The sequence below is a fragment of the Scyliorhinus torazame genome, chromosome 5, assembly GCF_047496885.1.
Source record: "Scyliorhinus torazame isolate Kashiwa2021f chromosome 5, sScyTor2.1, whole genome shotgun sequence".
NCBI classification, from domain to species: Eukaryota; Metazoa; Chordata; class Chondrichthyes; order Carcharhiniformes; family Scyliorhinidae; genus Scyliorhinus; species Scyliorhinus torazame.
The window spans coordinates 156,555,124-156,581,433 of NC_092711.1; the positions used below are offsets into that span (position 1 = coordinate 156,555,124).

General features: G+C 48.4%; 1 protein-coding gene and 1 long non-coding RNA gene across 2 annotated transcripts; one reads left to right on the forward strand and one right to left on the reverse strand.

Annotated features, from left to right (window-relative positions):
* Positions 1–19: 19 nt before the first annotated feature.
* LOC140420252 (uncharacterized) lies at positions 20–4,683 on the forward strand. Its single transcript, XR_011946242.1, has 2 exons — positions 20–168; positions 1,964–4,683. It is a non-coding gene; the product is annotated as an uncharacterized lncRNA (long non-coding RNA).
* Positions 4,684–9,659: 4,976 nt separating this feature from the next.
* On the reverse strand, positions 9,660–11,918 carry LOC140420240 (uncharacterized). The gene is made up of 2 exons (XM_072504278.1): positions 11,665–11,918; positions 9,660–11,445 (listed from the first exon to the last, which is right to left on the reverse strand). The coding sequence occupies exon 2, from the start codon at positions 11,093–11,095 to the stop codon at positions 10,280–10,282; it is 816 nt and encodes a 271-aa protein (XP_072360379.1). The 5' UTR covers positions 11,096–11,445; positions 11,665–11,918; the 3' UTR covers positions 9,660–10,279.
* Positions 11,919–26,310: the final 14,392 nt, after the last annotated feature.

The window sequence follows — 26,310 nt, forward strand, 5'->3', positions numbered from 1 at the left end:
GACTGCGCATATGCAAATGAGAGCCCGCCTCCTGACCTTTTTTCCTGAGGTATTGACCAATGGGAAGAGTTGGAGGACCGGAAGGACTCTGGTCCTCCGGCTAATCAGCGCGGGGCTTCGTGTGACTGCTCGATTGAACTTCACAAGTTCCTCCTGTCTCCAACATCTGTGAGTGAAACACTTTCTTTTCTGCCCCTTTCCATTTCTTTTCTCATTCTGACCTTCAATTGGTCACTTCCAGCAACTGAAGGGAAAGGAAGTGAATCCAGGGAGGGTGCAGCCTCTGCAAAGCTTGGCCCAGGTCTCTCTCTCAAAGACATTGACATCCTTTGCTCCCTCAGCTCGACACCTTTATTTGTCTGGCTAAAAGGATGGTCACAAGGAACAGAAAGAATGTTCCACACCCGCCAACGCATCACCAGACTGCTCAGACTTGTATAATCCTGCATAGAATTCTCAAAATTCCTGTTTATTTCCTCTGTCTTCGTGACCCTTTTCCCTCCGCCATGCCACACAGAAAATCGCTCCGAAGTCATGATCATGATAGGAAAATAGTCCGAATTAGAGCTTAAGTTAGTCTGAGCTGCAAACCATCCCTCCAAATCCTTGCCATTCTGAATTTAATGAAGGCCAAGGCAGTAGTCGGATTATTGAAAGACTTGACGGAGTTGGCGGATACAGTTTTCAGGATCTCAGGATAAAGCAACATAATTTACTCCCACAGCCTTGAGTTCCCTTCAAACTTCATCGAAGCTTCAATGCATCGTTTTCTTTGCTGCCGTAAAGTCCTGGAAGAAGGAAATCTTCATTCCCTCATGGAGCCAGGTCCCACCTCACCTTCCCCGTCTCCGGGACATACTGGTGACCTTTCAAGTTGTGGAAGGGAATGATTACAGGCCTGGGATGAAAACTATCCCTTGGCCACAAAGACAGGATCCAATGCCCTTTCTAATTGGAAACACCCAAGCTTCACATCCAGCTGGAGAAAACATGGCAGCCGGTCCTCGAAGAACCTAACGGGAGCCTTACCCTCCACACCTTCTGGCAGGCCGACGACTCTGAGCTCCAAGTCCTCCGGGACTTCTGCCATTGGTTAGTTTTCCAGGGATTGAATTCTTGCCTTCGTTGAGGAGGCAACTTGCTCAACGTTCAGGATTCTTTCCTCGGGATCATCGAATCTCTTTCTGTCATTTTGCAGCTCGGCCTCATGAGCTCACAGATATTGTGTCAGCACACTCAGCCTCTGGTCAATAACAAGGCCGATAGTAATAATAATAATCTTTATTGTCACAAGTAGGCTTACATTAATACTGCAATGACGTTACTGTGAAAACCCTCTAGTCACCACACTCTGGCACCTGTTCGGGTACACAGAGGGCAGAATTCAGAATGTCCAAATTACCTAACAGCACGTCTTTCGGGACTTGTGGGAGTAAACTGGAGCACCCGGAGGAAATCCACGCAGACACAGGGAGAACATGCAGACTCCGCACAGTCTGTGACCCAAGCCGGGAATCAAACCCATATCCTTGGTGCTGTGAACAACAGTGCTAACCGCTGTGCTACATTGCCTCAGCCATCATGTATTTTCAGGACCAACATTGATACATTTCTAGATATTGAAGATATCGAGGGATATGGGGATTAGTTTGGGAAAATGGTGCTGAGGTAGATCGGCCAATGAGCTCATTGAATGGTTGAGCAGGTTCGATGGGCCGAATGGCTGACTGCAGCTCCATGTCCAGGACAGGAAGCAGTGAGCAGGGACCTGTCAATTAGCCTGAATCAGCATCTTCAGGAGAATAGGGAGGGTGAATATTAGATACAGCAGAGTGAGAATGGAGGGAGAGTTACTGCTTTTGGGGATTGAGAGAGGGAAGAATGTTCCATAGAAACTAGAACTGTCTGTTCTGAATTTCTATCCTGTACTGACAGTGATGTCTTTTGTAAATTGTTTTTACAGGATATTAGAAGATGAGGAATTACAGACAGAAATTTTAATGATCACATCTCAATCTGACAGAGTCACTTGATTCATCAGGGCCTGAATATCATCAGCCTTTGAATTTCGAAGGAGAAATGTTTCCCTGATCTGTCTATTTTAAAAGATTTGAAACATCAGTGTGACTGGAAAAGCACCGAGACACACACACCCGAATGAGACTGTTCTGGAGCACTGACTGTGGAAAGAGCTTTAACCAGTTACACCGCCTGAAGAAACATCACACCATTCACAGCGGGGAGCGACCGTACACATGTTGTGTGTGTGAACGAGGCTTCAACTGACCGTCAAAGCTGGAGAGACACGAGGACACCCAAATCATGGAGAAACCTTGGAAATGTGGGGACTGTGGAAAGGGATACAAAGCCCCATATAAGCTGGAAATTCATCAACGCAGTCACACTGGGGAGAGACCGTTCACCTGCCCTCAGTGTGAGAAGGGATTCACTCAGTTATCCGACCTGCAGAAACACCAGCGGATTCACACAGGGGAGAAGCCGTTCACCTGCTCTCAGTGTGGGACGGGACTCACTCAATTATCTGACCTGCAGAAACACCAGCGAGTTCACACTGGGGAGAAGCCGTTCACCTGCTCTCATTGTGAGACGGGATTCACTCAATTATCCAGCCTGCGAAGACACGAGCGAGTTCACACTGGGGAGAAGCTATTCATCTGCTCTCAGTGTGGGACAGGATTTATTCAGTTATCCGCACTGCAAATACACCAACGAGTTCACACTGGAGAGAAGCCATTCACCTGCTCTCAGTGTGGGAAGGGATTCAGACATTCATCCAGCCTGCAGAGACACCAACAGATTCACAGTGGGGAGAGGCTATTCATCTGCCCTCAGTGTGGGAAGGGATTCAGAAATTCATCCACCCTGCAGAAACATCAGCGAGTTCACACTGGGGAGAGGCCGTTCACCTGCACGGTGCGGGGGAAGGGATTCACTCGGTCAACACACCTGTGGAGACACCAGCGAGTTCACGAGTGATGACGGGTTGGATTCTGCTGTTATTGCTGCTGTTAATCAAATCCAGGACTGAACCATGTTCATTCTGACAGTGGGTAAGTTTGTGAATAGGAGCTTAAATGTAATTTTAGTGGAGTCTTGTTATTCCCAAATTGATGTTTTATTGTTGCTAAGTCCCTCCTCCCTTCAGTGGCGGCAGCCGAATATTCGGCAATTGTCATCTCTGACCACGCCCCTCATTTTGTTGATTTTGGCCCTTCCCAACGCCCACCTTGGAGACTCGACACCACGCTGAGGTCTGATGACAAATGTTGTGAGTGGTTGTCTGCGGCCAAAGCTCAACAAATCAGAGTCAATATCTCCTTCCACACTCTGGGAGGCCCTCAAGATGTAATCATGGGGGAAATGATCTCATACAAAGCTCACACCATGAAAACAGATTGGAGCGACAAAGACTGGTGGACTCCATTTTGGAAGTTGACCGCCAATATTCACTTGTCCCAACACCGGAGCGACTGAAGTACAGGAAGAAATTACAGCTCCAATTTGAACTGATATCTATGGATAAGGCTGTGGGTCAGTTACGCTGTTCCAGGGACACCTTGCACAAACATGGGGAGAAGGCTGATTACCTTCGGAATAAGGAAGGTAACCTGGATCAGCTCCTCTCCAGGTTAAAGCAGCTTTTGGTTCATATCACCGTGAGCTGTACGAGTCGGAGCCTCCAAACACATCAGGTATGATGGTTTTTTTGGATGGTTTACATTTCCCGACCGGAGAGGGAGGCAGGAGATGGGAATCGGATTCCCCCCTGTGCCGGGCAGGAATATTGATGTGTATTGGGCAGCTGCAACCTGGCAAAGCCCCAGGTCCGGACAGCTTCCCAGCTGAATTTTAGAAATGTTCTCGGAGCAGCTCATACCTTTGTTAATGGACATGTTTAACCACTCGCTGTGCAGAGGGTCACTACCCCTGACCCTCACTCGAGCCTCAAATTCTTTGCTCCTCAAGGGGGACAAGGACCCAGTAGAAGGTGGGTCGTACCGACCCATTTCACTTCTGAACACCGATGTTAAGCTGTTGGCTGAGGGTGTCGTTCCAGCTGGAGCCGTGTCTCCCAGTTATCGTGCCTGAAGATTGGACAGGCTTTGTGAAGGGGTGGCAGTTGTCGGCCAATGCTCAACGCCTCTTAAACATTGTCCTCTCCCCCTCCACTGCTCTGGAGCCTGAGGTCATTGTGTCTTTGGATGCTGAAAAACATTTGATAGGCTGGAATGGAACTATTTGAGATTTTGGGGAGATTTGCAATCGGCCCTACATTTGCCTCCTGGATTTGTTTGCTGTATAATGCCCCCAAGGCCAATATTCATACAGATTTTAAAAATAAATAAATTCAGAGTACACAATTTTTTTTTTTCAGTTAAGGGTCAATTTAGCATCGCTAACCCACTTACACTCACAACTTTGGCTTGTGGGGGTGCGACCCACGCCGACACGGGGAGAATGTGCAATTTCCACACAGACAGTGACCCAGGGCCGGGATCGAACCTGGGTCCTCGTCGACTGGTGTGTAAGGGAACCCTTGGGTGGAACTGAATGTAGAATGGGATTAGAATTTAAATAATTACCAATCATAGTGTTAGGTTAGTAGCATGAACTTTATTCATTTTGTTTAATTTCCATTAAAGTTTGTTTTGCTAAGAGGAATGTAATCCTGTGTTACGGTTCTTTTAGTTAATTACTGAGTGTTTGGATTTCTCTTTAAATATTAACAGTCCCGACCGGGATTGTAACAGCCTGGCAGAGCATATTTCCACTGAGATTACCCTAAAAAGCTGATGAAGGACATTTATTTTACCCTGGATAGTAAATAGTGGTTTCCCCCCACTACAGTTGGATCTAAAATAAATACATTTGCCTCTGTTACATTGAGTCTACAGCACAGGGTCAGGCCAGTCATCTTGATTGGTCTCTGTCAATATTAATGCTCCACATGAGCCTCCACCCAGCCCTCTTCATCTCCCCCATCAGCATCTCCTTCTATTCCTTTCTCCCGCATGTATGTATCTAGCTTCCCCTTCAATGTATTCACGTTGTTTACCTCAATCACTCGCTGTGGTAGTGAGTTCCACATTCTCACCACTCGCTGGGTAAAGATGTTTCTCGTGAAATCCCTCAGTTACCTGTGATCCAGTTAAGGAACAAATTGATGGAAGAAACTATATCGATGGAACAATTCTAGTAACGGACATTAAAGAGGCGGCGGAAGGTTTTTCAGAATTTTCAAATCAAACACCGGCACAGAAAGGACTGAAAGCTGATCCGAAACACCGTGGAAGTGGGAGAGTGTTCCAACTAGGGGCTGGTTTAGCACACTGGGCTAAATCACTGGCTTTTAAAGCAGACCAAGCAGGCCAGCAGCAAGGTTCAATTCCCGTACCAGCCTCCCCGAACAAGTGGCGGCTAGGGGATTTTCACAGTAACTTCATTGAAGCCTCCTTGTGACAATAAGCGATTTTCATTTCATTTTCATTTCACCTGAAACACTGGTTTGTGTGGTGGCTTGTCTTTTTGGATACTAGTGAGACAGGTCTGTGGAAACAGTGAGAACTCAACCCTCTTTCATTAAACAACAATAAAAGTCTTCAGTAAAGTAGATGAAAGATAATGAAACATTACAAAGAACAATCTTATACTTCGGCACATTAACAGTAAGCACTTAGTCTCTCAAAGACGGGGAACACAAAGGCATCTATTTCCCACATAATCCTCAACTCTACCGAGACCCCTCCTTTTCCCAAACAATAACCATAAATCCATTGGTCAAATCTAGCCAGTAACTACCACAAGACACGGCCTAAGTGACCAGGACTTGGGAATGGTCTTCGGTTTAGCAAAGAAAATGATCTTTTGCACAAACTGGCCTTTTGTCTTCAGCACTTCATCTGTAGCTGAGCTGTTTCCCTGGGGATGGCTTCCCCTCACTCTCTCTCTTACTTGTTTATTCAACACCTCATCTGTGACCAGCCTGCTTCCTGGTTCACAGCGCTCTGCAATTGAGACATTTAATAGTCAAAGAACAGCCTGTTCCCTAATCTTTCCTGTTCCTTCTGTTCTCTTAGTTGCTGCCCAGATATGTCTTACAAAGTACTTGGCTGTTTGATTTTACTTATGCAAAAAAACAAGACATTCATTTTAATAGCATCCTACCATCCAGATCTGGGAATGAGCAGAAAGGGTTAATGACCATTAACACTGAACTAAATGGTCCTGTTAGTGAGATGCAGGATACAGCTGGAAAAAATCCAAACCACTGGACTGAGATCAAAAGACCAGTCACAACCTCAGAACGATTGGTGTAAACTAATTGGTGAAATGTGTGGAAGGTTCAGAAAGAAAATGCAAGATCCAAAACGAGGAGGCTGTTGATGTTGTTCAGGAATAATTCCATGGAATCCGATCTGAATGGGATCAGGAGAAACTGACAGATTGAGAATTGTTAAAGCTCAGACCAAACGAGAATATCAAACCTTTCTGCTTGAGCAGAAACAGCATCTGGATGATGTTCTTAAAGTGGCCCAAGGAAGATCTTGGCCAAATAAAGAACCAATTCTTGGTTCAAAACGAAGCCATTTCGAACTTATCTCAAAAAGAGAATTTAAAATGTTTAAGGCTGGAAATTGAACTTTAATCTGAAACTATGAATTAGGAACAGCAGTCGGCCATTCGGCCCCTCGAGTCTGCTCCGCCATTTGATAAGATCATGGCTGATCCAATTGTATTTCAAGCTCCACATTCCCGATAACCTTTGATTCTCTAACCTAACAAGAATCTATCTACCTCTGTGTTAAACATATTCAGTGACCCGCCTTCTGCGGCAGAGTTCCAAAGTCACACATCCCTCTGAGGGAGAAAGAATCTTGTCTCTGTCCGAAAAGGACGGCCCCTAATTTTAAAGCAATGCCCCCTATTTCAGGACACGTCCACAACAGGAAACATCCTTTCCATGTCCACTTTGTCAATACCGTTCAGGATCTTATTTACTTCAATCAGATCAACCCCTCACTCTCCGAAACTCCAGCGGAAACAATCCCAGTCTGTCTATATGACTGTACGACAACATGTAACAAAGAGAGGGAGAGACAAGTTAACTACGGAATTAACAAAGCTGTTTTTTGTCGAGGTGAAAGATGAGGATGTATGAGATAGGAGCAGAAATAGGCCATTCGGCCCCTCGAGCCTGTTCCACTTTTCATTAAGATCATGGCTGACCTGGTTGTGTCTCCAGTTCCATACTACCCAATGACCTTTGATTCTCTTGTCTAATAAACATCTAGCTACCTCCACCTTAAACATATCCAATGAACCTGCCTCCACCTTCTGAGGCAGAGAGGGCCAACATTGCACAATCCTCTGAGAGAAAAAGGACAATAAAGTTCAAATCTGAAATCAGCAGAGTCTGTTTTGAAGACAGGTTGAAAGTTCACCTGTGGAGAACAACGAGGAATCTTCAGTTGCACGCGGACCTTTGGCTGGAATGACTGCAAGAAGCAAACTTTCAGAAACCAGGTAAAAAGTGTGACATTTTTCATCTCAAAATGGACGTGGAACTCCGCAGAGAGCTGAAAGATGAGTGAATTTGGACAATGGGGGATTGATCAATGTGTATTTAATGCTGTTTCTCTCTGATTCCTATCACCCGATGCCATTAATCCTTCTCAAACACTCTGATTAGAAACATCAGCTATAGTTCAGGGGATACAATAATGACCTGATTGAGTAAACTGCACATCCACTGACTTTGTAAAACAATTGCTTTTTCTTGCTCCCTATCCAGTTGTATTTGTGTCTTTTTATGGAAGGTTTACTCGACATAAAGATATTTCACTAGTCCTGATAAAGTGACTGACTCCAGCTATGCTGCATGGAATCCCCCCTCTTTTTAGTGACTTCAATGTGTTGATATCACAAAATTGAAACAAGAAGAATTTTATACTCCTGAACCTTGTGTCGATCTTCACCATGTGGCGAATCTGGGTAACATTTCCAACAATCTGATCCACATACTGTTGAGGTGCAGCCACTGTCTAGCACTGCACAGTTGAATGAGTCTGTGACAAACACACTCATCACTGGATCACTTCATGCTGATCTTTCAGAAGGCCTTTGACAAGGTCTCACGTGGCAGATTACTGTGTAAAGTTAAAGCACAGGGATTACGGGTAGTGTTTTGAGAAGGATAGAAAACAGGAGGCAAAAAGTTGGAATAAATGGGTCTTTTTCCGATTGGCAGGCAGTGACAATGGGGTACCGCAGGGATGTGTGCAAAGACCCCAACTGTCCACATTATATATTAATGATTTGGACGAGGGAACTAAATGTATTATCTACAAATTTGAATATGGTACAAAGTTGGGTGGGAGGGTGAGCTGTGAGGAAGATGCAGAGATGCTTCAGTGGGATTTGGACAGACTGAGTAAGTGGGCATGTGCATGATATGTGCAGTATAATGTAGATAAATGTGAGATTAGCGGCTTTGGGAGCAAAAATGGGAAGGGCAGATTATTATTTGAATGGATGTTAATTGAAAGAGGTGAATGCTCAGCAAGATCTTGGTGACCTCATACATCAGTTATTGAAAGTAAGCGCGCAGGTACAGCAAGCAGGTAGTAAAGAAGGCAAATGTATGTTGGCCTTCATAGCAAAAGTATTTGAGTATCGGAATAGAAATGTTTTACTGCAATTGTATAGGGCACTGGTGAGGCCACACCTGGAGTATTGTGTGCAGTTTTGGTTTCCTTATCTGAGGATGTTATTGCTATGGAGTGGAAGGTTTACCAGGCCGATTCCTGGGATAGCGGGACTGTCATGAGCAGAGACTAAATCGGTTAGGATTATATTCATTGGAGTTTAGAAGAGTGAGAGGGGATCTCATAGAAACTTACAAAATTCCAACAGGATTAGACAGGGTAGATTCAGAAAGAACGTTCCCGATGGTGGGCGAGTCCAGAACTAGGGGTCATAATTGGGGGATAAGGAGTAAACCTTTTAGGGCTGAAGTGAGGGGAAATTTCTTCACCCAGAGAGTGGTGAATCTTTGCAATTCACCATCACAGAAAATAGTTGAGGCCAAAACATTGTGTAATTTCAGGAAGAAATTAGACACAGCTCTTGGGACTAAAGGGATCAATGGATATGGAGGGAAGTCTCAGGGTATTGAACTTGATAATCAGTCATGCATCATAGACATCCAACAGATCATCTTTCTTGTAAACCTCATCAATGAAACCCTAATGGAAAATCCAAACTTTAATCATGATCCAAACTACGGGCACCCAGCTCCCAGAATACTTTGCTTCTGATTTTCCTTTTGTTAGGAAGTGAGGATGCCGAGGCCAGACCTTGTTTCCTCCTTGGTGGGGATGTAACCCCTGTCCACATCTCCACTTCATTCTTTCACTGGTCGTATGGCTCAGACTCCGAGAACATCGGCGAGTAATCAGACCCTGACAATTTCCACTTGCTCCAGTTATTTCTCACAAAAACTACTGGGATTGTAAGATTCTGTCTGAACTATTATTTTTCAACCTTCACCATCTGGCAAACGTTCTGTGTTCCTATGTTATAATCCTGAGAGCTTTATGGTGAAGGAAGAAACTGGAGCCAATCTGTACTTGGTATGGATTTATTCACAGAGTGAAACATTACAGGTAGATACCTCCTCACCCCACTCCACTCCATGTCAGTCAGTGTTTCTTGTTACAGAAAGGAGGGGAATTAATTTAAACAGCTCTGATTTCTCCTCTCACTACTGGTCTGTAAACAGAATGGAGGTTTTGATTCCTGATCTCCCCCTTTATAAATGGTGGCGTATTTTTCTTCACCTTTCAGTTTGGTGTGAGCTCGAACCTCCATTAATAATCCAGCTTTAGGGTGGACTCAATCTCTATTTGGTGTGGATTTGTTCAGAGTGAAATGTTCCATTTATAAACCACCTGCCACCACCTGATGTCAGTCAGCGTCTCTTTCTGCTCCTTTATAACAAACAATAACATTGACTGGGCAGTGAAACAAAAAACAAATTACCAAAGTAAAGTTATAAAACTTGAAACTAAAATGTTGTCTTGTGAGTCAATGATGCAGCCCAACCCCCTCAGTGCCCACCGGGCATGAAGAATGGCTCTTTATATTTGCTCAAGTAACCATCCAATCAATACTGTGGATACTGAAACCCAACAGATACAATTAACACCACAATCAGAGCATCTAAAATGTCTCTAATCAGTGTGACTGCCTTGGTGTCTCAGCAGCTCGGATGAACAAATAAATCCCCACACACAGAACAGGTGAACGGCCTCTCTCCACTGTAAACTCGCTGGTGTGTCTGCAGGTGGGATGACTGAGTGAATCCCTTCCCACACGCAGAGCAAGTAAAAGGCCGCTCCCCGGTGTGAATTCGCTGGTGTGTCTGCAGGTAGTAAGACTGAGCAAATCGCTTCCCACACTCCGAGCAGGTGAATGGCCTCTCCCCGGTGTGAACTCTCTGGTGTCTCTGCAGAGTGGATGAATCAATGAATCCTTTCCCACACATGGAGCATGTGAAAGGCCTCTCCCCACTGTGAACCCGCTGGTGTGACAGCAGGTTGGATAACTGAGGGAATCCTTTCCCACACGCAGAGCAAGTAAAAGGCCGCTCCCCATTGTGAATTCGCTGATGTGTCTGCAGGTGGGATGACTGAGCGAATCCCCTCCCACACTCAGAGCAGGAGAACGGCTTTTCCCTGGTGTGAATTCGCTGATGTTTCTTTAGAGTGGATGAATCAATGAATCCCTTTGCACACTGAGAGCAGGTGTGTGGCCTCTCTCCCGTGTGAACTCTCTGATGTAACTTCAGGTTGGATGACTTGGTGAATCCTTTCCCACACTCAAAGCAGGTGAACGGCCTCTCCCGGGTGTGAGTTCGCTGGTGTAACTGAAGGTTAAATAACCGAGCGAATCCCTTCCCACACTCTGGGCAGGTGAACGGCCTCTCCCCAGTGTGGCTGCGTCGATGAATTTCCAGCTCGGATGGGGCTTTGTATCCTTTCCCACAGTCCCCACATTTCCATGGTTTCTCCATTCGGCAGGTGTTTACGTGGCTCGCCAGGTTTGGCAATCAGTTGACAGCTTGGCTCACACACACAGAACACGTATGATCTCTCCCTGCTATGAATGGTGTGATGGTTTTTTCAGGCTGTTAAGTTATTTCCACAGTCAGTTAACTGGAAGACTCTCACCTCGGTGTGTGTCTCAGTGCTCTTTCAATCACACTGATGATTAAAATCTTTTGAAGTAGTCAAAACAAACATTTCTCCCTCGAGACTCAAAGGCCAATGATATTCAGGCTCTGTGAATCTGAATGTCTTTGGCAGATACTGACAAGATGTCTGGTTTGAGATTTCTGTCTGTAAATCCTCCTCTTGAAACATCCTGTAAAAGGAGATTCCAAAATTCATTACTCAGCACAGGATAGAAATTCAGAAAAGACAATTCTGTTTTTATGGAATATTATTTTCCATCTTGTTTCCCCAAAAACTGTAATTTCCATCCCACACACACTCCCTCCATTCTAGCCAGACAAATAAATGTGTCAAGCTGTTGGAACAAAGAATGTCAATGTCTTTAAGAGAGAGAGAGACCTGGACCAACCTCTCCAGGGTCTGTACCCCCCCTGGATTCACTTCCTTTCCCTTCAGTTGCTGCAAGTGACCAATTGAAGGTGAGAATGAGAAAAGGAATGGAAAGGGGAGAAAAGAAAGTGTTTTACTCCCAGATGTTGGAGACAGGAGGAGGTTTCAGTCTGTGTGAAGCTCAATCTTCATTCACACAAAGCCCGCGCGCTGATTGGCTGGAGGACGAGAGTCCATCCGGTCCCACAACTCTTTCCAATGGTCGAAGCCTCAGAAGGAAGGTCAGGAGGCGGGCTCTCCCATGCACATACGCAACTTCCCCTCTTCCTTGGGACATGCGTAGTCCGGGGGGAGATCACCGAGCGGCTTCTCGCTCTGGCTGGAGCCGTCAGCCGATTTCTTGGAAACCTTTGTCTCGAGGAGGTACAGGGTGAAAACTGGTGGGGGTGGGGCTCCCGTGTCCGCGTGCCGAGCCTGCGCACTGAGTCCCGAAAACGTCACTGTTGAAGAGAGTGATTCTTATTGGCTGATTCAGACCGGGATCTCGTGACGTCACAAAGCGGACGTTGAGGTGAAACTTCCTCTTGTCTCCAACATCTGTGAGTAAAACACTTTCTTTTCTCCCCCCTTTTCATTTCTTTTCTCATTCTGACCTTCAATTGGTCACTTGCAGCAACTGAAGGGAAAGGAAGTGAATCCAGGGAGGGTGCAGACTCTGCAAAGCTTGGCCCAGGTCTCTCTCTCTCTCTCAAAGACATTGACTTCCTTTGCTCCCTCAGCTTGACACATTTATTTGTCTGACTAAAAGGATGGTCTCTTTCCCAATGTTCACAATTAAAGGGCTGTAGGAGATGGCTGACATTTAAGGGACAGTAAATTAATATGAGACAGATATGTCTAGTATTTTTACATGGTACAGATTAAATAATTATGGTTCTGTAATAAAATACATTTATTATTTATGGTTGTGTAATATTGTACTGTCGCTATTTCTATATTTCCAGTCAACTCTTCCCTCAGAGGGTTGTTAGTCGCTGGCTTTCTCTTCCACAGGGACCAGTGGAGTCTGGGAGTCACTGAATATGTTCAAGGATGAGTTGGATGGATTTTAATATTTATTGTTATTTTTTTTAAACTATTTTTAAAATAATGAATGCAACAGACTAACAGAAATATTGATGGAAAATGGGTATAGTGTAGAACAACTGATATTGCCGCATAAATACAAGCAACACATTGAGAATTAATTTGTAGCAGGATATTTTTGGGACTAGAGCTGCTATGTGAAATGCAACATCAATTGAACAACCAGTTAACAGGTTAACACAGTGAGTGGAGAAAGAGGGTAAGTTATATAAAAACAGAAGGGTAACAATGCACACCCAAAATATTACAAAACATACTAACAGCATAGTCAAATTAAAATAACATAGATGACACAGAATCTCTATCGTGCAGAAGGAGGCCATTCGCTTCTTCAAGTCTGCACTGACCCTCAGAAAAAGCACTCACCGAGGCAGACTCCTCACACTATCCCCATAATCCGGTGCATTGATCATCGTCAACCCACCTAACCTAACATCTTTGGACTCTAAGGGGCAATTTAGCATGACCAATCCACTTATCCTGCACATCTTTGGACTGTGGAAGGAAACCAGAGCACCCGAAGGAAACCCACGCAGACACGGGGAGAATGCGCATCTCCACACAGACAGCCACTCAAGGAATCGAACCTGCGACCCTGGCTCTGTGCGGCAGCAGTGCTAACCACTGTGCTTTACTCTGGGCTCAGTTGAATTGAATTCACTGATGGAGAGCCCTGGAGGAGCAAGTCAGCCAGATTGGAGCACATGTATTTGAGATCGGGGTCTCATAATTTAACAAATGCATCAGACTTAGAATGAAGTAGACATTTAAAATTCCAATGGGATACATTCCGTAATCAGTCTGTGCCAGTTTTGGATAGAGGGAGAACAGACTGGCCTGCTTCCATATCGAGCCTGATGGATGTTGGGTCTATCCTAACCAAATTCCGTGTGAACCTAAGATGAGAGGCCAATTGATAAAGCCTGACATTCGGGAGACCACCCCCCCCCCCCCCCCCCCCCCCCCGCCCCTTGGTATTTGGAGCTTAACAAACTTGAGGTAAGGTTTCTTTTTGTTCCAGATAAATGTACTAATCATTCCATTAATTTCCTTAATGACTGGTCGACAGCAGTATAGGCAGCATCTGCAGAGGGTACAACAGTCTGGGCAACACATTCATTTTAATGAAGGCGATCCTCCCTCACCATGAAATCGGAAGAGCGACCACCGGGCAAGGTCCCACCTAATAGTCACCATCAGCTGTGGAAAGTTGGCCCCATATAGCTGTCTGAAAGAGGGGGGTCATTGATATTCCAGATATTTAAATCCCAAGGGGGGAGCATCTGATTGGGAACTTAGCAAGAGGAGGGGCTTACCCTTCAACATCCCCCTCTCCCCACCAGCATAGCCTCTGACTCAGTAAAATTCATCTTATAACCAGAGAAGGCACTAAATCTATCCACAATCGGGTACAGCTGGTTAAGATGAACATTTTGCTGTGGTTTTTATTTTTATCTCCGTGCCTAATGGTCTTTTTGCCGAAATTGGTCTTTATGGGGGTGGATAGATTGGTTTAATCGTTTGTGTGGGCCGATAAGTGGCAAGGATTCGGAAGACGGTGATTCAGAGAGGGTGACAGGCAGGTGGCTTGGCCCTGCTGAACCTGTTCTATTATTATTGGGCGGCGAACACAGAGTAGGTGTGGGGTTGGAGCAGGGAGACAGAGCCTTTGTAGGCTTCCATTAAAGGGTAGGTGGGGTTAACGGGTTACAGAGATAGGATGGAGACATGGGCTTATGTAGGGTGCTATTTCGAAGAGCCGGTGCAGACTCGATGGGCCGAATGACCTTCTGCATTGTAGGAATTCTATGTTCTATAGTAGGGTGCGGGGGGGGGGGGGGGGGGGGGGGGGGGGGGTGGGGTGGGGGGGGGGGAATACGGTCTGATCATGGGAGGGGGAACTTCACAACTGTTCACAGGATCCATTGACTGACAGATCAATCCCAGAACAGGGAAAATGACAGGCACAGCGAGGGAACTGGAACGTTCATGGAGCAGATGGGGGCAGTGGACCCCTGGCGGTTCATGGAGCAGACGGGGGCAGTGGATCCCTGGCGGTTCATGGAGCAGACGGGGGCAGTGGATCCCTGGCGATTCTTACACCCGGATGAGAAGGAATTCCGTTCTTCTCACCAGTACACAAGGTCTACACTCACATCGGCTTCTTTGTTGTGGGGAAATCGGTGCCTCCAGAAATAGTCAGAGCGGAATAATCCATGATTGTAATCTCAGACCACACTCCACATTACATGGATGTGAGGTTGGAGACGAGCCAAGCCCAATGCCCACATGGAGGTTGGACACGACCCTCTTGGCTGACGAGGTCTTCTGCCAGAAAACATCAGTGGCCATCGGCAAGTACATCACTAACAACCAGAATGGGGAAGTCTCACCTTCCACGTTCTGGGAGGCACTAAAGGCTGTGATTAGGGGAGAAATAATCGCCAAAAGCTTGCAGAGACAGGGAAGAGAGAGCGGTTAGGCAGCAACTGATCGACTCCATTCTGGAGGTTGATAGACGATACTCCGAGGTCCTGACCATAGAACTTCTGCTGGAGAGGAAGAAGCTGCAAAAGAACTTGACCTGCTGTCCACCAGGAAGGCAGTGACCAACTCCGCCAGGCACGAGGGACCTTTTATGAGCACGGAGAGGGCTAGCCGCCTGCTGGATCACCAGCTGAGAAAGAAGGCAGCCACGAGGGAAATAGCCCAGGTAAAGGATAACAGTGGCAGACTGGTATAATAATGATCTTTATTATTGTCACAAATAGGCTTACATTAACACTGCAATGAAGTTACTGTGAAAATCCCCTAGTCACCACACTCCGGTGCCTGTTCGGGTACACTGAGGGAGAATTCAGAATGTCCAATTCACCTAACAGTATGGCTTTCGGGACTTGTGGGAGGAAACCGGAGCTCCCGGAGGAAACCCGTGCAGACAAGGGGAGAACGTGCAGACTCCACACAGACAGTGACCCAAACTGGGAATCGAACCTGGGACCCTGGCGCTGTGAAGCAAAATTGCTGACCACTGTGCTACCGTGCCGCCCAACCTTAACAGTCCCGTAGCCCAACCAAAAAAGGTCAACCAAACATTCGAGGCCATCTACCGGGGACTGTACACCTCCGAGGACCCCCTCCCTCCCCTCCCCCGGAGAGAGTTCGGAATCTTCTTGGGCTACAAACTCAACCTGGGCAAAAACAAAGATTTCCCGGTGAGGCAGAGAGGGGGAGGGGCAGAGCTGAGGGCCTCCCAGTTAAAATAGCCCAAAACAAATCCCGCTACCTGGAGATCCAGGTTCCCCACGAGTGGACACGGATCCACAAGTGGAAGCTGACCAGTCTGGCGGAGGAAGTCAAAAACAACCCACAGAGATGGGATGGATTCCTGCTTTCCCTGGCGAGGAGGATGCAGATGATCAAGATGAACGTACTGCCAGGTCCTCTTCTGTTTCGATCCTTACCGATCTACATCCCCAAGGCCTTTTTCCATTCAATAGATAAGGTGATTATGGGTGTTTGTGCGGAGGGGCAAGAATTCAAAAATCCCTAAAACAGTACTACAATGGAGAAGAAACATGGGAGGCCAGGCCCTCCCGAACTTGCAATACTATCACTGGGCAGCCACGGCCGAAAGAGTGAGGAGATGGGTAAAGGACCCTGCCATGGAATGGTTGATGATGGACGAGTCCTCATGTACAGGAATGACCCTCCTGGCCCTCGTCACAGCAACACTCCCATCCCCGCCAGCACCAGCCCAGTGGTGGTAGCTACCCTGAGAACCTGGAACCAGATGGTGGCAGCATTTCAGTCTGACCGATGTGTCCTTCATGGCCCCCATCTGCGGCAACCATAGGTTTGCACCAAGCCATTCTCGACATCACCTTCAAGAGGTGGAGACAGGACGGGGAACACTGATGGTTAGGGACTTTTACACGGGAAATACACTCGCGACCTTAGAGAGCTGACGGCGAGACTGGACCTACCAAACAGTGATGAGCTCCAGGTAAAAAACTTCTCCGCAAGGAGACACCAGCACACCCAGGAACCCCTGAAGAAGCACAGTGCAAGAGGAGTTACTGACGCAGACAGTCTGGGGAAGGGAAACTGTGGGGACCTGTACGGACAACTCTTAATAAGGATGCGCTCCTTACTTGATGAAACCCAGGAAAAATAGAGAAGAGCTAAGGGATGGAATAGGGTGGGGACTCTGGAGCGAAGCACTGAACGGGACCAACTCCACCTTCTCCTACGCAAGGCTAAGTCTTCATGCAGCTGAATGTTGTGCACGAGCACACCTGACAAGAACCCGAATGAGCAGGTTCTTCTCGGAGATGGAGGACAAATGTGAATGGTGCCAACGGGTCCTGGCAAACTATGCCCACATGTTCTGGGTATGCCCCAGACTTGTCGAATTCTGCACAGCCTATTTAAGGCTGCAGACTGGCTGGCAGACCTATCGGAATTTCTCCACATGGAGAAGATCAAGTTCACCGTCCGAGGGTCAGAGGATGGTTCCCACAAAGTGTGGAGGCCATTCACCAACTTGTTCCAGGACCTGTTTGAAGGCCAGCGGCCAATGGAACACTGGGAGGGAGGTGGGCGTACGGGGGACAACGGGATCACAGGAGCAGGCAGGAAACTGATGTGGGGAGGGGGGGGGGGGCTACTGGGAAAAGGAGGGAGAAGCCAGAAACCAACTGACACAGAGACCAGAGAGCAGAGAACAAAAACACAAGAAGAGGAACCCCAAGGGAAGGTTTAAAACAGGACAGGGAGTGCGCGGGGTGGAAGGGGGAGGCCCATCAATGGGGGGAAGGGAGGGCACCGTCCACCTTGTAAATAACAGATAACTCCCATTGTACAGTGAAGGGCCCAGGAAAGGACCCAGAACGACAAGTGAAGGGGGCGGAGGGGAGGGACGGGAGATGGAGGGACCGGCACAAAGGAAATTGACATGCACATTGTAATCGGCAGAGTTACCCTGACTGCTTGGATAGTATAATGAGCATTGCCACAACCCTGCTACTCGATGACAAGAGGTGAAAAAAGCTGCCCCACAACAATCCCGCCTCAATTTAAAGTGTTCCTCATAATCCTGATGTGTTTCCTGTAATAAAGCTATGTCGACTTCTCCTTAAGAAAGGAGAGGATCTTTTTCCTTCTGATAGGGTGATGGCTGCCCCGTACATTACCTGAGAAAATTTTGCAGATTAACTGCCGCCATTAGTTAGGCGACAGAGAGACAGGAACAGATTTTCACACAACAATCGGGCGTGCGCCATTACCCCCTCCTCCAACTCACTTTACACCAGAGTCACCAAAGTCTCCCCAAACTGCTCCTTTCACAGAATAAAAGCCCCGTCTGTACCAGAGTAGGATAAAGTCAACAACACATAAACCCTCCATAATAACAAAAATACAAAAGAATCACCACCACAATAGACCCATGGGGACATTCCTCAATAAGACTGAGGACCCGGAGGATTAACCCCACGGCCAGACTGTCCTTACCCTCAGGATACCTTCTCCAAAATGAGGAGAAGAAAAGTAACTTTTATAAATTGTTTTTACAGGATATTAGAAGAGGAGGAATTACAGACAGAAATCGCAATCGTCACGTCTCAATCTGACTGAGTCTCTCAATTCCTTGGAACTGAATATCACCGGACTTAGAATCGAGAAGGAGAAATGTTTTGTCTTTTCTGTTGGCTTCAAAACATCAGTGTGACTGGAAAAGCACCGCGACACACACACCCGAGTGAGAGTGTTCCAGAGCACCGACTGTGGAAAGAGCTTTAACCAGTTACACAGCCTGAAAATACATCACACCCATTCACAGCGGGAGAGACGTTACACGTGTTCTGTGTGTGGACGAGGGTTCAACTGATCGACAAACCTGGAGAGAGACAAGGAGACTCCCACCCTGGAGAAACGGTGGAAATGTGGGGACTGTGGGAAGGGATTCAGGGCTCCGTCTCAGCTGGAAGCTCATCGGCGCAGTCACACTGGGGAGAGGCCATTCACCTGCTCTGTGTGTGGGAAGGGATTCATTCGGTTATTCGCCCTGCAGACACACCAGCGAGTTCACACTGGGGAGAGGCCGTTCACCTGCTCTCAATGTGAGAAGGGATTCGGTGATTCATCCACCCTGCGGATACATCAGCGAGTTCACACTGGGGAGAGGCCGTTCACCTGCTCTCAGTGTGAGAAGGGATTCACTACTTCATCGAGCCTGCGGAGACACCAGCGAGTTCACACTGGGGAGAGGCCGTTTTTCTGCTCTCAGTGTGAAAAGGGATTCACTCGGTTATCCAGCCTACTGACACACCAGCGAGTTCACACTGGGGAGAGGCCATTCACCTGCTCTCAGTGTGATAAGGGATTCACTACTCATCGAGCCTGCTGGCACACAAGCGAGTTCACACTGGGGGAGAGGCCATTCACCTGCTCTCAGTGTGAGAAGGGATTCACTTACTTATCCGACCTGCGGAGACATCAGCAAGTTCACACTGGGGAAGAGGCCGTTCACCTGCTCTCAGTGTGAGAAGGGATTCACTCAATCATCCGACCTACGGAGGACATCAGCAAGTTCACACTGAGGAGAGGCCGCTCACTGCTCTCAGTGTGAGAAGGATTCGCTCAGTTATCTGACCTGCAGACACACCAGCGAGTTCACACTGTGGAGAGGCTGTTCACCTGCTCTCAGTGTGAGAGGGATTCACTCGGTTATCCAACTGCAGAGACCACCAGCGAGTTCACACAGGGGAGGAGGCGTTAACCTGCTCTTAGTGAGAGAAGGGATTCAGATATCCATACACACTGCAGGAACACTAGCGAGTTCACACCTGGAAGAGGCATTCGCCTGCTTTGAGCAGGGGAGACATTCAATGATCCGTCCAACTCCGGAGGACACTAGCAAGTAATTCTGGGAGAGACCATTCATCTGCTCTCAATGTGGGGAGGGGTTTCGTGATTCATCACACCTGTTGTGACTCCACAAGTTCACAATAAATTACAGATGTTGGCTCCATTGTTATTGGTTCTGCTCTTACTGACATCCAGGACTGCATTTTGTTCATTCTGACATCTGGTGAATGGTGATGATTGGAGGGTTTCTTTCTGCTGGACTGGCCGGTCTAACACCTCTGCCTCCGGTGGGCTGACCATTTTTGAGGCTAGTTGCGATTACCTGGTTCCATGTTTGACGAGGAGCACAGAATGAAAAGGTGTTTGCACGTTGGAAGATATTTAGTCCCCAAAGTAGCCATGTTGCCATTAAGATGGGCTATGGTGGTTACAGGGTTCTTTGCCTAATTTATCCGGGTGTTTCTCGCAGAAGGAAACTGTCATGGTATGAGGGGCAAGTTGTCTGTGGTAGATGGGAAATTACAATAAATATATCACTGAAAGTGGCAACGCAGGTGGATAAGGAGCTAAGAAGGCAGGCGGCATGCTTGTCTTCATTGGTCGGGGCATTGAGTATAAAAATTGGCAAGTCATGCTGCAGCTGTACAGAACCTTAGTTAGGCCACACGTGGAATATTGCCTCCAATTCTGGTCACCACATTACCTAAAGGATGTGGAGGCTTTAGTTACAGAGAGGTTTACCAGGATGTTGCCTGGCCTGGAGGGTATTAGCTGTCAGGAGAGGTTGGATAAATTTGGATTGTTTTCACTTGAGCGACGGAGGTTGAGGGACGACCTGATAAAAAGATTACACAATTCTGAGTGGCACGGACAGAGTGGATAGTCAGAAGCTTTTCCCAGGTTGGAAAAGTCAATTACCAGGTGACAGGTTTAAGGTGCGAGGGGCAAAGTTTTTTAAAAAACATTTTATTAAGGCATTTATGCTTTTATAACAGTAAGCAATATAAATACAAATGTAAGCATAGTTCAGTGCGTAAACATCCCTCCATCTCCCACTGCTCCCGCCTACTCTCGACACAAAATAGCCTAACTCCCCCCTATCCCATCACCCCCCCCCCCCCCCCCCCCCCCCCCCCCCCCCCCCCTCATTGCCTCGGCTGACAGTTCAGTTTTCTCTGTAGAAGTCGATAAACGGCTGCCACCTCCGAACGAACCCTAACGTTGATCCTCTCAGGGTGAACTTAATTTTCTCAAGTCTTAAGAAACCCGGCCATGTCGTTAACCCAAACCCCTAATTTTGGGGGCTTCGAGTCCCTCCATGCTAACAATATCCGTCTCCGGGCTACCAAGGAGACAAAGGCCAAGACGTCAGCCTCTCTCGCCCCCCGAACTCCCGGATCTTCCTCAACTCCAAAAATCACCACCTCTGGACTCGGCGCCACCCTTGTTTTTAGCACAATGAACATGACATCCGCAAATCCCTGCCAGTGTCCCCTAAGCTCCGGGCATGCCCAAAACATGTGGACATGGTTTGCAGGCCCTCCCGCGCACTTCACACACCTGTCCTCTATCCCAAAAAACTTGCTCATCCGGGACACCGTCATGTGTGTCCGATGAACCACCTTGAATTGTATCAGGCTGAGCCTGGCACATGATGAGGACGTGTTGACTCTGTTCAGAGCATCCTCCCACAGACCCGCCTCTACCTCCCCTCCCAACTCATCTTCCCATTTACACTTTAGCTCACCTAACTGGGTTTCCTCCCACTCCATAAGTTCTTTGTAAATTTCCGAAAGCTCCCCCTCCCCCACCCCCGTTCCAGAAACCACCTTGTCCTGTATCCCCTGTGGCGGTAGAACCTGCCTTCGCGCAAAATCCCTTATCTGCAGATATCAAAACCCATTCCCTCCCGGCAATTCAAACTCCTCCTCCAAATCCTCTAAACATGGAAAACTCCCATCAATAAATTGATTCCCCAGCTTCTCAATCCCTCTCTCTGCCACCTCCGAAGCCCCCCATCCAGCCTCCCCGGGACAAACCAGTGGTTGCCCCAAATTGGAGCCCACACCAACGCTCCCTCCACTCCCGTATGCTTCCGCCACTGCCCCCAAACTCTCAGAGCCGCCACTGCCACTGGGTTTGTGAAGTACCGGGCTGGGGAGAATGACAGAGGAGCCGTTACCAATGCCCCCAAACTCGTGCCCTTACATGATTCCGCCTCTACCCACTCCCACACTGACCCTTCCCCCGCGACCCATTTCCTGATCATGGCTATATTTGCCGCCCAGTAGTAGTTACTAAAGTTCGCCAGTGGCCCCTCCCCACCCCCACCCCCCTCCAGCTCCGCTCTAACAGCACCTTCTTTACTCGCGGGGTTTTACCCGCCCACACAAAACCAGAAATCACCCTGTTCACCCGCTTAAAAAAGGCCTTTGGTATAAACATAGGGAGGCACTGGAAAACAAACAGAAATCTCGCGACGACCGTCATTTTTACGGTCTGTACCCTCCCCGCCAGTGACAACGGGAACCTGTCCCACCTCCGAACGTCCTCTTTCTTTGTTCATCTAACGGGGTCAAATTTAATTGATGTCACTGCTCCCATCCCCGTGACACCTGAATTCCCAAGTAACGGAAACTCCCACCATTTTAAACGGCAGCTCCCCCAGTCTCCTCTCCTGCCCGCTCGCCTGGATCACAAAAACCTCGCTCTTACCCACCTTCAATTTGTACCCCGAGAACCGGCCAAATTCCCCTAAGGTCCGCATAATCTACCCCATCTCCCCTAACGGGTCAGAAATGTATAGGAGTAGGTCGTCTGCATAATGACCCTGTGTTCAACCCCCACCACCCCCCCATCTTTCCCCGGACGAGCCCCTTCCAGTCCTTTGACGCTCTCAGCACCATCGGCAATGGCTCTATAGCCAAGGCAAACAACAGTGGGGGAGCGAACATTCCTGCCTTGTCCCCCGGTGCGGTCTAAGGTAGTCCAAACTCACCCAGTTCATCCACACACTCGCCACTGTTGCCTGGTACAGCAACCGAACCCAGTCAATAAAGCCCTGCCCAAACCCAAACCGTCCCAGGACCTCCCACAGATAATTCCATTCCACCCTGTCGAAGGCCTTTTCTGCATCCATAGCGACCATTAGCTCTGTCTCCCTCCCCACGGAGGCCATCATGATCACACTTAGGAGCCTTCTAACGTTGGCCGTTAGCTGCCTGCCTTTAACAAACCCTGTCTGGTCTTCCCCAATCACCCCCGAAAACAATCCTCTATCCTTGAGGCCAAAATCTTGGCCAGCACTTTGGCATCAACATTCAGTATGGAGATTGGTCTGTATGACCCACATTGCCGTGGGTCCTTCTCCTGCTTCAGCATCAATGAGATAATCGCCTGTGACATTGTTGGGGGAAGGACACTCCACTCCCTTGCCTCATTAAATGCCCTCACCAGCAGCGGGCCCAGCATCCCAGAAAACTTCTTGTAAAATTCCACAGGGTAGCCGTCCGGTCAAAGGGCCTTGCCCGACTGCATGGCCTCCATTCCCTCTATTACTTCTACAATCCCGATCGGGGCTCCCAACCCATCCACTAACCCTCCCTCCACCTTTGGAAACTCCAACCCTTCCAAAAACTGCCTCATCCCCTCCACCCCAGCTGGGGGTTCCGACTCATACAGCTGACTATAAAACTCCTTAAACACCCCATTCACCCCCGCTGGGTCCAAGATCGTGTTCCCTCCTCTGTGCTTCACTCTTCCTATCTCCCTGGCCACCTCCCTCTTCTTTAGCTGGTGTGCTAGCATCCTACTGGCCTTCTCCCCATACTCATAAACCGCCCCCCTCGCCTTCCTCAGCTGCCCCACCACCTTCCCTGTGGATAACAGACCAAACTCCATCTGCAGCTTCTGCCGCTCCTTCAAGAACCCTGCCTCCGGGGCTTCAGAATACCTTCTGTCCACGTGGAGTATTTCCCTAACCAGCCTATCCATCTCTACCCGCTACACCTTCTCCCTATGAGCCCGTATCAAAATTAGCTCCCCCCTAACCACCGCCTTCAGCTCTTCCCACACCGTTGCTGCCGAAACCCCCCGTGTCATTTATCTCCAAATAATTCTGGATGGCCTCCCTCACCCACCCGCACACCCCCTCGTCCGCCAACAATCCTACATCCAATCTCCAGTGCGGTCGCTGACCCTACTCCTTGCTCACCCGTAGATCCACCCAGTGTGGGGCCGATCCGACACAACAATCGCCATATACTCGGTATCCACCACCCCCGCCAGCAAAGCCTTGTTCAAAATGAAAAAAATCATCCGGGAGTACACTTTGTGCACATGGGGAAAAAAAAGAAAAATCCTTCGTTCTTGGCCGTCCAAACCTCCATGGGTCACCCCCGCCCCCCCTTCATCTGTTCCATAAACCCCTTTAGCTCCTTTGCCGCGGCTCACACCGTCCCTGTCCTTGAAGTCGACCGATCCAACCTCTGATCTATAACCGTATTGAAGTTCCCCACCCCATGATCAGCTTATGCGAATCCAGGTCCAGAATCATCCCCAACACCCGCCTCATAAACTCCGCATCGTCCCAATTAGGTGCGTAAATATTCACTCATACCACCGGCATCCCCTCCAGCTTCCCACTCACCATGATATACCTACCCCCTCAGTCCGCCACTATATTGCGTACCTCAAATGACACCCGCTTATTTAATCAAGATCGCAACCCCCTGAGGGGCAGCATGTGGTGCAGTGGTTAGCACTGGGACTGTGGCGCTGAGGACCCGGGTTCGAATCCCGTCCCTGGGTCACTGTCCGTGTGAGGTTTGCACTTTCTCCCCATGTCTGCATGGGTTTCACCCACACAACCTAAAGATGTGCAGGTTAGGTGGATTGGCCACGTTAAATTGCCCCTTAATTGGAGAAAATTTAATCGGGTACTCTAAAATTATCTTTTAAAAATGATTACAACCCCCCTAGTTTTAGCACCGAATGAAATATCTGCCCGAACCACCTGTTCCTCAGCCTAGTCTGATCCACTACCCTCAGGTGTGTCTCTTGTAACATTGCCACGTCCGCCTTCAACCTCTTCAAATGTGCGAACACACAAGCCCTCTTGACCGGCCCATTCAGCCCTCTCACGTTCCATGTGATCAGCCTGGACGGGCCCCTGTTCTTAACAAAGTTCATCGCCTCATCCGTAGGGAAGTAACCCACAAACGAGCTGGTTACAACGTGCCGAACTTCACCCCTTTCTGAAAGAGGCCGTTTTAACTTTGTTGAAGCTCGACCTTCTTTTGGCCAGTTCCGCACCCAAGTCCTGGTAAATGTGCAGCTCGTTATTTTCCCATTTACCGCAGCTCGTCTGCCTGGCCCACCTCAAGATCTGTTCCTTATCCAGGAACCGGGGCATCTGTACCACCATTCGTACCACCATCGCCCTCAGTGGATCATTCATCCGTGGCTTCCTTGCAAGCGCTCTGTGCGCCCTATCCACCTCCAAGGGTCGAGCAAACCTTCCCCATCAGATTCACGAACATACGCACCACGTATGCCCCTGCGTCCAATCCCTCAATGCCCTCCGAGAGGCTAATAATCCTCAGGTTCTGCCTGCGCCACCTGTCTCCAGATCCTCCACCTTCTCTTGCAGCCTATTCTGATGGTCCCTCATCAGCTCCACTGCCATCGCGGTTAGCTGGTCCTCGTGCTCAGCCACCGCCTCGTCAACCTTCTGGATCGCCTGTCCCTGGGCTTCCAATCTTTGCCCCACCCGGTCAATCCCCGTCTTAATCGGGTCCAGGTACTCTTGTCTTTGCTTGGCGAAGCTCTGCTGAAGGAATTTCACCAGCTGCTCTGTTGACCACTGGGCCGACAATCCCAGTCCCTGAGCCTCCGCCATGTTTTTCTTCATTCCCTTCTTTGCCCAACAATCTCTCCTTTTCAGACCACTTCTGGTCCATGACTCCATAAACCCAGTGGGGGATTCTTCTCCTCTACCTCACCAATCTCCAATTTTACAGATCAAATCCCCAATAAGTCAGGGGAAAAGGTCCCAAAGGTCCACCACGAGCGGGAGCTATCAAATAAGCGACCTCTCACTCCATGGCCGCCACCGGAAGTCATCTTTGTCCTTCTTAAGCAACAAGAAGATGGACGCCTGCCCTATCGTTTGTGGCAAGGCAACACTGTCCATTGCATCCTTGAACATTAACCATCAAAGGCACCAACCTATCCTTAAATCTTTAATAACATTCAACTCTGCCCCCCCCCCCCCCCACACACCACCACCACCACCAATACTCAGACAGCCCCACTCGCCCTTCTCAGCTGATGCACCACTTTCCCTGTGGACAATAGGTCAAACCTCGCCTGTAATTCCTTCCTCTTTGCCAGGAGCCCCGGGTCCAGGTCCCCCACCTACCTCCCATCCACCTCCAAAATCTCTTCCATCAGTTGTTGGCGTTCCTCCCTCTCCTTCCTATCCACCTTAGCCTTAAACAGGATCACCTCGCTCCTCATGACCGCTTTCAGAGCCTCCCAAACCACCGATGAAATGCCCAGCAGAACCTGAGTTGACACCTTTAACCACAATTTCTGAAGAATGGATCTCTGGTTAGAAGAAAGATGTCATTCGACAGTTCGAAGTAGA